At 40.0% G+C, this 14,676-nt stretch overlaps 1 protein-coding gene across 3 annotated transcripts in view; it reads left to right on the plus strand.

The window, feature by feature from the left end:
• The window catches only part of CD109 (CD109 molecule), a 148,956-nt gene that overhangs the window by 120,583 nt on the left and 13,697 nt on the right, over window positions 1-14,676 (plus strand). For all 3 annotated transcript variants that reach the window (XR_009762180.1, XM_061623137.1, XM_061623138.1), the window contains exon 30: window positions 13,737-13,879. Coding sequence is in view for 2 of the 3 variants with exons in the window: in XM_061623137.1 (XP_061479121.1) it covers window positions 13,737-13,879 (143 nt within the window). In the remaining variant the exon portion in view is untranslated. The remainder of the gene's footprint in view (window positions 1-13,736; window positions 13,880-14,676) is intronic.

Below are 14,676 nucleotides of genomic sequence, written 5' to 3' on the forward strand. Positions count from 1 at the left end.
AGCACACTTTTTACTCAACGATCGTGACCCTTTGATCACGGACAAGGTTGCGAAATTTTGTGTGGCGACCATAGCTCGTAGAAACTCTGGCCCAATAATTTTAACTTCTGCTTCAAATATTTTTTAAAAAATGTTTTACCTGGTTTGAAAAAGTGTATTTTATGATTGCATCCTATATGCTTTGTATTTGCTGGTCTTGGACCGAAATAAATTTTATATATATACGATTTCTTGACTATTGTCTCCATTTTGGTTAATGACTGTGCCGAGGTATTGATAATCCTTGACAAGTTCAATGTCCTCATTGTCAACTTTAAAGTAACATAAATCTTCTGTTGTCGTTACTTTAGTCTTTTTGACATTCAGCTGTAGTCCTGCTTTTGCGCTTTCCTCTTTAACTTTCATCAGCATTCATTTCAAATCGTTACTGGTTTCTGCTAGTATGGTATTGTCTGCATATCTTAAATTATTGATATTTCTCTCTAATTTTCACATCTCCATCTTGGTCCAATCCTGCTTTCCGTATGATATGTTCTGCGTACAGATTAAATAAGTAGGGTGATAAAATACACACCTGTCTCACACCCTTTCCAATTGGGAACCAATTGGTTTCTCCATATTCTGTCCTTACAGTAGCCTCTTGTCCAGAGTATAGGTTGCACATCAGGACAATCAGATGCTGTGACCATCAGATGCTTTTAAAGCATTCCATAGTTTTTCATGATCTACACAGTCAAAGGCTTTGCTGTAATCTATAAAGCACAGGGTGATTTTCTTCTGAAATTCCTTGCTCCATTCCATTATCCAACGTATGTTTGCGATATGATCTCTTGTACCTCTTCCCTTTCTAAATCCAGCTTGGACATCTGGCATTTCTCACTCCATATATGGCAAGAGCCTTTGTTGTAGAATCTTGAGCATATAGCTGCCCAATTTCTCTTTCTTTCTTTCTTTCTTTCTTTCTTTCTTTCTTTCTTTCTTTCTTTCTTTCTTTCTTTCTTTCTTTCTTTCTTTCTTTCTTTCTTTCTTTCTTTCTTTTTCTTTCTTTCTTTCTTTTTCTTTCTTTCTTTCTTTCTTTCTTTCTTTCTTTCTTTCTTTCTTTCTTTCTTTCTTTCTTTCTTTCTTTTGGATACTAACATCTGTTCCATGCATATACCTGCAGCAAACAGTTGAGTTCAAATTGATTTTAATTAATGTGTATTATAATTTTCATCATGATAGGCTTATTTGGGGTTGTATCCAATGAAGTCATCCTGTTCATGCAAGGACTTCAGCTTATGCAACAAAATTTCCCCTCTCTTTCTCCCACCCACATGCCCCCCAAATATATTCTGGGTTTCTCCCCAGCCCTCTGCAGTAGATTTGCAGGGGGCCTGAGGGGAGAGAATGAGAGGGAAGGTCTTTTGTGCAAGCTGAAGTCCTTGCATGAACAGAATGACTTATTTGAAAAACCCTGTGAAATTAGGGTTTTGACTTTACTTAGCCATATTAAACAGCAAAATATATTTTGTACTTTTAAACACTAAAAATCCCACCTCTTTAAACAGTGCAAACTGACAGGGCTCCCTTGAGATAATATTCATCTTGTTTTATGATGTTGTGTATGATCCACTTTCACTGGTGCTTAAATTCATTCTTTTTAAATGCAAGTTAGGCTGCAATCTTATTCACAGTTACCTGAGTCTAAGCCCTGCTGAACTCAGTGACACTTGAATTCTATAGAGATCTATAGGGTTGTGCTATTATTTAGCATTCCACTTCCTCCCCCAACACACAGTTTTAACTGCCAAAGAATATACTGCCAGAGAAGAACCTCCTGCTGAAGATAACCCTTTAGCTCATACTTTCATCCAGACATCTGTTTGCTATGATCCTAGGCTTAAGAATAAACATAGGGAAGCAAAGGATTCCTGGACTGGTAGGAGACTTTCCAAATATTTGACACATTTCAGATGGATTATTGTGGAGGCTGCTGCCAAAAGGATTTTTTGTGCTTATTAAAGCTGCCAGTGACTGGCCTTGAAGGATGCTCCATTGCTGTCCATGGTTGATGGAGCAAGCCAGGAAGTACAAGTTGTGCTGCCACTTCATTGGTGTGATGGGAGGAGCTGTGCTTGCTGAATCTCTCTATGCCATTTATCTCTGGGGTCAGGAGTTGGTAACACTAAGTTTTTTGCTAAGTATTACCAACACTAAATTTCAGACGTCCTTCAGTGTCACTGGATATTCCCTTGAGTATGTTGTTTTGCCACAGCAGCTTCCTATTTGCTTTAGTGTTGTTGTTTTTCAAGCAAAACCCAGGGATATAGTTGTTCAGGGTGACAGTGGGTCATAGACCCCTTACTTTTTTGGGAACAGGGTCCCAGTACGGTCTCTATGTACAAGACAATCAGCATGAAAGAGGAACATGTTAGCCACTGATAAGAACATAAGAAGAGCCTGCTGGATCAGGCCAGTGGCCCATCTAGTCCAGCATCTTGTTCTCACAGTGGCCAACCAGGTGCCTGGGGGAAGCCCGCAAGCAGGACCCGAGTGGATCACCTCTATCTATATGCTTGTTGACACTCTCAAAGAATTCTAATAGGTTACTGAGACAGGACTTTCCCTCGCAGAAGCCATGCTGGCTCTGCTTCAGCAAAGCTTGTTCTTCTATGTGCTTAGTTAATCTAGCTTTAATAATACTTTCTACCAGTTTTCCAGGGACAGAAGTTAAGCTAACTGGCCTGTAATTTCCGGGATGCCCCCGGATCCCTTTTTGAATATTGGCGTTACATTTGCCACTTTCCAGTCCTCAGGCACGGAGGAGGACCTGAGGGACAAGTTACATATTTTAGTTAGCAGATCAGCAATTTCACATTTGAGTTCTTTGAGAACTCTCGGGTGGATGCCATCCGGGCCTGGTGATTTGTCAGTTTTTATATTGTCCATTAAGCCTAGAACTTCCTCTCTCGTTACCACTATTTGTCTCAGTTCCTCAGAATCCCTTCCTGCAAATGTTAGTTCAGGTTCAGGGATCTGCCCTATATCTTGGCACTTGGGTAACAACATACTTCCTTGTCCTTTCTTGCTGATTGGAGCCAAACAGAGTGTAAGGAGGTGAGTAACTGACTGGGAAGACTCTCCTCAATAGCTGACATACACCTCCCCTTTCATGCTGATTGGCTCCTAGGGTAAGTGAGAAGTGAGTTGCATGGCAAAGTACCTTGGTCTCCCAATTCTGAGTCCCACGCACAGCTTCATTTTAGAATTTTTAAAATCAAAAGGTTTCTGGCAATATTTAGCCCCCAGAAAGAGAGAGATTTGGGAAGGTGCAGAATCTATGCACATAGCAGTTTTATTTTGGTTCTATAATTCTGTAATTGCAGAAGAGACAGTGAATCCTGTGGGTGTGGCTGTCAGGGAGCGTGATGTGACTATAATGAAGGGATCCTCAACTTCTGAATTTGCCACTACACTACTGGCTAAACCAGATGCATGAATAGAGGGACTGGTCAGGAATCTTGAAACAGCAACTGCATTTTGCCACACAAGTGGAACATGACTTCTGTCAAGTGACGGCTGGGCTTTCTATACAAGTAAACAAAAGCATGCCCCCAGCCACCCTAATACAGAAAGATGGGGAGAACTTTGCTTCAGAAGGAATGCTGGGCTGCTCTTTATCCCCCTTGTTAAATTTGAGCTAGTTGTGCACTCCAGCACGGGGTGGAAAGCACACAGCCTGTAAATTTTTTTTTAAAAAAATACTAAAAGTTTACATAAGGGGAGGGGGGCTTTCTGGTCTTTGCCACTTAAATAAAGTTGCTGGATGAGCACCCTAATATTCCGGCTAGGCAACAGGAAACACACAACAATCCAAGAGTTTAAAACAAATAAAAAACCTTAATCAGGAAGATCACAAAATAGCACAGGCATGAGCTCAGTTATGTTGGTGATTCAGACATGGGCAGTCTTCAGTGAATGCTCACACACTCACATTTATTTCTGATCACAAAAGCAATGCATGCATAATCTGGAGAAACTATCACTTTGTCCCCAGATACAAAACATTGCCTTTTTAAGTGCTTGTAAAATACAGTATCCCCAGAACAGAAATGCAGCCTTAAGGGACGATTGTTCCCATTAAATGAGTATGTTAGGTCCAAACCAAAACAATGAGCTGTCCATAACCTTACTCACCTCTCAACACCCCCGGGAGAGTACGGAGTTGAGATGACCCGAATCCGCTGCCAGAGGCCAGAAAGACACGACACAAAGTACCTTTGCAAAGGGGGCCCAAAATCTTTCTAGCAAGATGCCTTCTAGAGATTGAGAACCCTGTTTATTGAAAGGGGTCAGAATATATACCCTCAGAGAGGTTGCAGGAGAGTAAAAACTTCATGTTAGTACAGAGTGCAAGGGAGGGGAAGGAGTAAGGAAGGGGAGGTGACAGATTTGCCAGGGGCAGGTTGCCCCCTTTGGAGATCAGCCTTGCGTATTATACAGCCTTGAGATAAGGGAGCCGGTGCCAGGATGCTTAACACAACAAACAGGGAAAATGCAGAACTCTCAAACCCATACAGAGTGCATTCTTTATAGGTCAAAGGCTTTTCATCCCCTGACATGTCTGCTAAAGCTCAATAAACATATGGAGATGTGGATTCAACCTGAACCAAGCTTTACTCGCACAGCTTTCTGGGATGTGGGGTCTGGTGAGGGGAGAATAAACCGAAATCAATTTTATTTCAACTAATGTTTCATTTTTAACTCAACAAGTATAAATGTGCACATATTGTACAAAAGGCCTGCATGATCTGAACTAGTTTTGCAGCCCTCATAAACCCGACAGTGTTGACAAATTTGGGTTATAGTCTAAGTGCAAAGCCACCAGTGTGTGTGAATTGTGAAGAGGTGGCTGCACATTGGCTGCATCTCTTTCTTCATTCAAAAGCACCATACAGATGTGTCCTACAAAATGAGATGGTAAAATGCTCTTTGCCTGTGGCATCAAATCTTTCTTTACACAGTTTGCAGCAGAGCAAGAAGCTTTTCCAATCTCGAGTGGATACTGAAGCCAGGTAAAGCATCTTCAGTCATCCCTCTGCGAGCTTTTTTTAATGGGCTTTTCTTTGTCTAGGGCCAAGAAGGAATGGAAAATTAAACATGAAACTTCTTCCAATTAAATGCTTGCTTAAGGGGCCATTCAGTATGTTGCTTCAGATGTTCCTGTGTTACTGGTAAATTCTTACTCTTTTGCTTCTCTTGGCAAATGCTAAAACAACAGTGTTTGCGTGATGACAAATTGCTGATTTGCTTTCAGCTTGATTTGACCAAATTCGCGACATGCTTCCAATAATGGCAAAGCATGTTCCACTTATTTTATTTGTTTGAGATCTTGATGAGCTTGTTTTGAGGCCTTGGGGTGGAGGTTTCCATTTCAGTAACAGTGATGTGTTTAGCCTTCTTTGTTTTTAGGAGGGATATATTTTGTAGTATAGCATTCCTCTATTTAGCTTGCTGAATTCTGAGGTGACATAACCTAAGGGGCTACTGACACATTATATGCTGGGGTGTGCAGCAGTCCCACCACATTTTTTTTAAAGCAAAGCACTTTGGAAAGGGTTTTTCCCCTTGTTCCCTGTCCTCCTTCCCTCAATTTTATGTCTGTAGAGTTTAAAATGCAAATTTGCTTTTACAAACATGCATTTTGAATTCATAGCAAAGAGGCTGCTGAGGTGTGTGTCTCAATGCAGTGATTAATCAGGCAGACAGAAAGGGCCAAGCACTCCATTTCCCCCAGTTGCTTCTCTTCTCTAAACTGCCTTCTACCCAAGTGATGGTGCTTTTTTTTTTTTTTTTTTAAGATAGTGTGGCAATAGGGATGGGATCTCTTGGCTGGTGCCACTTTGAAAGCATTCCGGCAACCTAACAGGCTGGTATCAATTTGAGTTTGTTCTTTGTCCATGCTGCTTTTACTGATCTGTTTTCCTCACAAAATGTTAATATTAATATAAATATTTTAAAAGGAAATACTGATATTTTGAAAGGAAATATCAGTAATTTGAAAGGAAATGTTGATAAATGAAAGGAAATACTGATAAAATTATAGTTCTTAATATGATATTTTAGAGGCAGATTTTTTTTAAAAAAGAAAACATTTTCCAAAAATAGCTGTAGAAAATTGCTACATCAAAATCTGATCCTCAGTTATAGAGAATAAGCAAATTAATGGAAAATTTGGTACCAAATCTGAATTAGGTAAAATTCAATCACATCCCTATGTGGCACTATTAGATGTATCAGTGTGCACTGTGTAATTTGCCACAAACATTTTCTTTTGCCAAATGTGTTCCATGTGGTGGCTGAAGCTTCAGGCTCTGCTATGTTAGTTCAGGTAATGAAATATTTTGATAATTCACAGCTGCAAAGATAAGCTGTCTTCAGGTTTCATGCCTTCTTTCAGAACACAGTAATAGCCTGGAATGCAGATGTGCTTTTGGCCAGGTTCATAACAGCCAGTGAGGCAGGCAACTTGCAGTCTCTTTTTTGCAGTTCCCACCACTTCTGGCCTGCCCTAGTTTCTCATGACCTCCCTTGAGAAGGCCAGGCCTGTCAGTTGAGAATACCTTGCCATAAAGTACAAAGTGATCTCTCTGGGAAAAAGAAACTAACAGAGAGTGAATATTTGTCTATTTTAGCTAGCCAAGTGCGCCTTTGAAGAGGGTCCATTCAATGGAATACTGTTATTTGTAGCGTAGCATGTTTTTCCAGCAAATGGCCTTTTGAATTTCTCCACCCTATTTGTGGGCAGAGAAGTGGTGGTGGTAGTGGTGGTGGGGTCACCAGATTTCTCCAGGGAGAGGAAAAAAATCTCATAATGTTTCTCAGGGATGGAACACACCATTAGCAGTAGCACAGTTGCTTTTTTACCTAAAGGTATTATTGCTGTTGCTGCAGCAAATGACAGCACCTGCACCTTTATTGGCAGCCTGACCACCATTTTTCATCCTTCAAAATGCCCTGGACTGAGCATCGTACCAGGGCCTTCTGGGGGGTGGAAATGGTGTCTGCAACACACACAAAAAGATGATGATGATGGAGAATATTTAGAGAAAATTCTGCAAAGTGGTCTTTTTGTAGGAGAGTGCAGGACACAGAATAATGGGTTCAAATTACAGGAAGCCAGATTTCAGCTGAACATCAGGAAAAACTTCCTAACTATTAGAGTCGTACAACAATGGAACCAGTTACCTAGGGAGGTGTTGGGCTCTCCAACACTGGAGACATTCAAGAGGCAGTTGGATAGCCATCTGTCGAGTATGCTTTAAGTTGGATTTCAACATTGAGCAAGAGGTTGGACTCAATGGTCTTACAGGCCCTTTCAAACTCTACTATTCTATGAGGCTGAGGAAAAGAGAAAGAAATAAAAAAGAAAATGTCTTCTGAGAAATTTTGGCTTAGCTTTATATTTTTCAGGAAAACTTTTTGCTCAGATTTCAATAGTGAGTAGAGATGGGTGAGAATTCTGCCCACTTCATATTTTTAGAAGGGCTTTATATAATTTGCATGCTCTCTCTGTACTGCAGAGCAAGCATGTTTGCTGCAAACACAACAGCTTTTGAGTGACACCAGATTTGCTCCCAGACCCCTGCTGCTCCCTTTCACAAAACCTCCAAAAACAAAAATAACAGCTAGCAGAGTTCAGCTTCTCTCTCTTTCACACACACAGCACACCACCCTGCTTGTATGCACACATAACTCAGCTCCATTTTTTACAAGAGCATGAAAACATTTCCTCCCCCCCCCCCCATGAATAAGAGATTGCTTCACATAATCACTCAGGTTGTTTTTTTTACCCTATCAGAAAGCTCTGCACGGTAAACTTTTTAAAAACACACACACGACAGCCTCTCTCCACATATAGTGCCTACTTCTTGTAAAGAAAGGATGTGCCTACAAGGCTTTACGTGTATGTATGTATCCCAGGGTTGCTAAACAATCAGGCATAGCATTTAAAGGGTTAAATACTAGAGATTAAAAGAAAAGTCCAGAGAGGCTTGCTAGGCTTTTCTGTTTCTCTCTGTAGTATTAACCCTTTAAATGTACTTCTACCTTATTCCTAGTTCCTACTTTGGCGTCACTGTATTGATTAAAACTGGACGAAGCCAAAGTAAGTGGGGGGGGAACAGATGGAATGTTAATATACTGGGACTAGCCAGCAAATCCTAACTCTAGTAGTGAGTGTAGGGTTGCCAGGCCAGAAACATCCCAAACCCTGAGATTTCAGGGTTGGGCCCTGGTGATGTCATGGGATGGGCCCTTGTGATATCACAGGGGTGGGCTCTAGTAATGACACGGGCAGGTCCAAGTGATGTCATTAAGCATGATACATTCATCACCACAGTTGCTTGGAGCATACAATTCAAATAAAAACAATTCTCTGATTGGAAATTAAGGTAGAAAACTTAGCTAAATGGGGTATTCCCAGGTCTAGCTGAAGTGATGGGATCATTCCTTCTCAACTGCTTAGGGAGCTTGGGTAGGGAACATTTAATCTAGCCTACTTGCTTCTGACAAGAAGGGTTTAAGTGCCCTCAGGCCAGGCCAGTCACCAGAAGACCATTGTAGAAAGAAAGGAGCCTAGTGTTGTGGAGATGTTAGATGGGAGCACTCAGGAGTAAAGATGTATGTCCCTGAAGGCTGCAATTCTAAACATGCTTACTAAGGGATTAAGCCCCATAGAACTCAATAGAACTCACTTCTGAGTAGATATGGTTTGGATTGTGCTGTTGGTAAGGCTTGACTAAGAATCCTCTGCAAAGATATGATATTCAACCCCCTGCTTGGAATGTCTGCTATTGGGCAAGAAACAGACTGTCATGCAACCAACAAGGTGTATCATCAATGGGTTTAAGGGGGTTGAACTGAGTGCATGGAACCACTGTTGTTGCTTCTATGGATGTAAGGGAATGAGGTTAAAGGCAAATGGAATGCAAAAAGGAAAAGAAAAACAAAAAACAATGATGATGTCCTAAATGCAATACCATACCAACCACAACAAGATTCCTACGAGTAAGGCAGAAAACTCCACGTCCATCAACCAGTCAAGATTCCTTACTAAAAACCAAAACTAACAAAATTCTGGCAGCCAGTCAACCAAGGTCACAGAAATCCTCACGCAGCACAATCTGACTTGAGGGCTGCAGTTAGTGCAGAATGCTGTGGCATGATTGCTGACATGAGTGAGATGCTATCAGCGCATCATATCTCTGCTCTGAAATCTGCACCGATTGCTGATTTGCTACCAGGCCAAGTTCAAGGTGTGCTTTCCATGTTATGGGTGCCACATAGTACTTGTTCTGCTCTTGTAAGAAATCAAGCCTTTAGTGTGGCAGTACCTATGCTTTGGAACTTCCTGCCTATTGATGTTAGGCAGAGGCTTTCATTGTACTCTTTTCAGCACTTGCTAAAAACATTTTTGTTTTAGGCATGTAGAAACTATTATGTTTTTAACTCATTGTTGGTTTTATTTTTTTAATGTTTTTAAATACCTGCCTTAAACTGTTTTTGCCAATAATTTTATAGTTTCAATTCCTTCTGTAAACCTCAAATAAAGCGGTACATAAATGTTGTAAATAAAATACATGAATAAATTTTGGAGTCACTGTGGCCCTTGAATCTCTTCTCACTTTTAGAAACAAGGGAATCTGCCTTATTCCAACACAGGCCATTTGGTACCATCTAAGTACTGATGACATGGACTAGCATTTGCTCTACAGGATTCTAGGCCACAGTCTTTTCTAGAGACTGAATTTTGGACCTTTGCATGCAAAGCGTATGTCCTACCACTGAGCTAAAGCCCTTCCCCTGTTTAAAAAAGTATCTTTTAAAATTGTTCTGTTCAATTCACTAATGAATGCACAACATACCTAGGGCAGATCCACACCATTCATTAATGCACATTCAACACACATTTGGTCCCAGGCTATCATCTGAAGGCACATAAGGCCAGCTCCCTGCTGAAGCTAAGCAGGGTCAGGTCTGGTCAGTGCCTGGATGGGAGACCACCTGGGAACCGTATGTAAGCCGCCTTGGGTTTCTATCATGAAAAGAAAGGCAGGGTATAAATGTAATAAATAAATAAATAAAATTTGAAGCACATGAATCCCACCACAGAATCATGGGAACTGTAGTTTGTTAACCATGATGGGAGCTATAACTGAGAGGGGAAACTACCCTTCCCAGGATTCTTTGGGGGAAGTCATGCACTTTCAATGTGAGTTGGATGTGCTTTAAATGTATTGTGTGGATCAACTTCATAATCTTTGCCTGCATGTAAATCATTTTAATTTAATTTTTGAAAGTGAAAATGAGCTATAAAGTTTACTGGGTGAGCATGGGCTACTCATCATCTCTCAGCCTAATCTGCCCCTCGGGATGAAAACAACAGAGGGGAACCATTTCCTCCCCAAGAAGAAGAGCACATTTAAAATGTAGCGGTAATAATGTACAGCCATAGTATGAAATCAGGACATAGTATGAAGAAATATTTATATAAGCATGACTAGCATGGATGTTTATTATTTACACAACCTGTAAAAATATTTATAGTGCAATCCTGTTGAACCCAATGTATTCAATGGGGCTTACTCAATCAGGGAAGCATGCATAGAACTGCAACCTCACCCAACTCAAAATTCAGAATCATGACACTTTAAGCTGTTGTGCAACTCTTTATACATTTTTTATGGTTATTGGATTTTAAAGGGATTTATTTCTTCTTGTGAGCTGCCTTGGTTTCCAGTTGGCAATCCCACCTCACAGGGATGTTGGAAAGACTCCATATACACACACTGGAGATGTAAAATACATACACCCTATAGTTTATTGTCAAAACCAGTTGGTCATTGCAGAACATTTTTTTTAAAATAAAATCAATATTAATTTCCTATGTAATAAAAGCAGTGACACCTAAGTAAACCCTGCCTAATTGATTTAAAAAATAGGATTGGAGGGGAAGAGAAAGATTTACAACACAAACACAATCCTTTGCTATGTTCACTCAAAAGTCCCATTAATTTACAGCACAATCTGAACCATGTCTACTCAAAAGTAAGTCCTATTGAATTCAACAGGGTTTACTCCCAGTATGTGGGATTAGCATTGCAGCTTTACTCCCAGAAAAGCAAGTATAGGATTAAAGCTTCATACTGGGAAGATTGTCAAAACACTGCCCTCTTCAGCAGCTCAGGAACATTTAAACTTGTTTGATCCCTTATAATTACAAAAGCATAACACATTGCAATGGCATTAAGTTCTCTTACACATAAGAGAAAAAAACGTTTGCTATTGATGAAAGCTATAAACTTACTGAGATTTTTAGACAAGCAGGAATCCCCCCCCCCGGTTTTGGAATAGGTTCTACAAATCCCTTGTCAATCACAACCCTGACTTCACTTATTGGCTTACAAAGCTGAAACAGTGGGGTTAGAGCAGCCAATGAGCTAATTTAACAGAAGTTGCAGGGGGAATAGCTGATGTTTTGTTGTATATCTCTTGAAACAGACCACCTAGAAGCTTAATTTTTTTAAAAAATGAAAGCTGACAGTCCGGAGATTAAGGTGATTCACCCGGAGACCCAGAGAGGACCCCAAAAATCTGGAGTCTTCAGGTGAAAACCAGAGACCTGGTAACCCTAAGTGAGTGGGATGGAACTCCTAGCAAGATTGTAAAGTATGCTTTTGAATATATTCAATATTAGTTTGAAGAAAGCAGAATATTTGAAGAATTCTAGCCATGTTATTGACACAGGCAAACACTCATCTCTTATTTTTTAAGCAAAGGGATTTGTGCCTTTGGCATCCATGCCTAATTCATAAATCCATGTAATTGTCTCTAGTCACTGAGGAAGTAGAACTGGTAAGTTGGCCAGAACTGGTAATCACTTCATGGTCTGAAACATGGGTCTTCCTAAATGGCGTTCTCTTTTATTTTTGTAGTGAGTTCAGTAAGGAAGGGAGGGAAATTGTGTCTGTTGTTATGTTATATATTCAGTAATGGAAGTATATTTATATGTCTACTTTACCTCAGCTTAGTAGTATTTAACATTAGATGACAATTATGCTGTGGAAATGTTAACATTTTTGGAAGCAGTCTTTTTTAATGATTTCATATTTGCTTTGTTTTGCATTGTAAGAGGGATATCCTTTATTGCAGTAGTAGGGAACCTCTAGCATCTGGGCCTAAGTAGGCCTCTGAGTTTGGTGCGTGAAACCATTTTGGGCAAACCACATCCACATGTGATTTGTTATCTCCAATCTAAGCATTAAGATCAGAGATAAGGGATCTCTGATTTTAGCGCCAAGCACAACTGTGCTAAGATGGGAAGTAAGCCTTTGTTTGCTCTGATGGTAAACTGCAAGAGAGCAGGTAGCATTTTTCTTTTCTCCAGTCTCAGGGCTGTGGGACCACAGTGCTAAGATCAAAGATAAAATTCTGCTTGGTCTTTAAAAAGACATTTGATATCAAAAAAGGGCAGTAGGCACAAAAAGCCTCTGCCCGCTCTTTGAAAGGTGGCAGGCAAAGACTAATCTCCGAATTTAGCACTGTGGGTTTAATGTGACTGTTGCGACAATAAAGTAATCATTTAGCTTGTCACTTGCAAGAGCAAGTTGAAGTAACTGTATTTGGAAGCAGGTGCTTCAGCAGCCGTAACTCCATCATTACATATTTTGTCTCTTATATCTGTTCATTAGCCTGGGGAAACACAAATAGTGGCACAGGACATATCAGGGATGAATAAGAGACAAGAAAGAACAAATTAAATATTTAAAAAGAATAAATTGCAGCAGAGAGACTCTGATGTGGGATATGTGGGATACTCATTGAGGAATCTCTAGATCAGGGGTTGTAATCCTTTTGCAGCCTGAGGGCCACATTCCCTTCTGTACAACTTTCTGAGGGCCACATGCCAGTGATGGGCAGGACAAAAGGCAAATCAAAGCAGAACAATGAGTATAAATGTTACTTTTGTAAGTAGGCTAATTTCTGCACACTCACACACCTCTCTCTTTCCTCCACCCAGGAAGCAAGAGTTCAAGGATGTATTGCAGTCAGGGAATACAACAGGGCCAATGAGGGGTGTGGCCTGGAAAGAGTTCTGAGGACCAGATTTGGTCCCTGGGCCTGAGTTTCCTCACCCCTGCTCTAGGTATCTGGGTTAGCGGATAGGAATTTTAGGTACAAAGTTTAAATAATGAGTCAGCAACCAGTACTTCTGAATGCAGAATTATCTTCTGCTAGAGTTTCCTATTAAATTATTAAATAAAATATTTGCAGTACTACAGTATTCCCAAGTGCAGAACTACCTTCTCTTCCAGCATCCAGAGGACTTAGTGTATGCCACTTTCAAAAGTTGAAATGGCAGCTTGCAATGTCTTGGTTTTCATAGAAATTACAGAGGTATCTCTCTTTTATGGCAACATAATGTACTAGTTTGGGATTTCATTATTTTCTTCCATTGATGTGACAGTTTCCCTTCTTTTACATACTGGATTGCTTCAAAATATTCTATGGTCAATCTTGATGTTAAAACTATATAAAACTAAACTAGAAGGTTTTCAGGATCTAGAATCTGCACTACTCTGTCTATTGTCTATTTTCTAGAGCTATGTCATTATCCCTCTGTTTGATCTCATGCCTTATGTCACTCATATTTACTCCACTAATTTCACCAATTGTTGATGTTTGCACTCTTATAGCTCAATATTATGTACAATGTGAAAAATTCACATACCAGCAGGAGGCGTAGATCTGCACAAAGTCAAGAAGCCTTTGACTTAGATGTTGTTGTAAAGGACGACAAAAAAGATATAAACCACTTAACACTGAATGTTTGCACCAGGTGAGTAAATATGTGAAGCCACTACTCTTCCTCTTTTATTTACAGACTTTTAATAACATTTGGACAGGGCAATTTTTGTATCTTTACATATACATGAATTGCTTCATTTCAAAGGTATCAAAGATTTCATGCATATAAAGCAAAAATACCAGGTGTGATAGATATGAACAGATGATTAATAGATGCACGCTGCCATTTTTTCTCTTACAGCATAGCACATTATTATCTCTTGCCTGTCCTTCCTCACAATTCAAATGCTGTATAAATGTGATCTCACCAAGGTTAATATCCAATTTAATATAATGGAACACTTGTGCATTGAATCAGGTTTCAAGTCTTCACAATGCCAGCTAAACTGGTTTCCTTTCACATAGCAATTCATTAGCTTGCCTTTCTTCTATTCAGGTCTATGCATATAAATTGACCAATTTTAATGTTTGTCTTCTGTTTTGCTTTTTTAAAAAACACTATTATAGCTTGCGATGTCCCACCACACCTTTTTCAGGGTGCCTGACTCAGCTAGTCAAACAACCCTGTGAGGTAGATTAGGCTGACTAAGTTGCTACCAATGAACTTCATGGTTGAGGACAAGCGCTCTATTCAGCTTGCCAGCCAAGTCATTCTTCAGGATACCTCATCCCTCCCCCCCACTCCCCCAGTTTTCTGGTTTTCTATCCCAACTGATGTTCAATATTCTGAGGTTACTGAGCATATTCAGAATTGATTAGGCTGTTTGTTGTTTATTCTCCACCCCCCATCTTTTAAAACATATTTATTGTCCTTCTGTAAACCTTGGG

This window comes from Rhineura floridana, chromosome 4 (genome assembly GCF_030035675.1).
Source record: "Rhineura floridana isolate rRhiFlo1 chromosome 4, rRhiFlo1.hap2, whole genome shotgun sequence".
NCBI classification, from domain to species: Eukaryota; Metazoa; Chordata; class Lepidosauria; order Squamata; family Rhineuridae; genus Rhineura; species Rhineura floridana.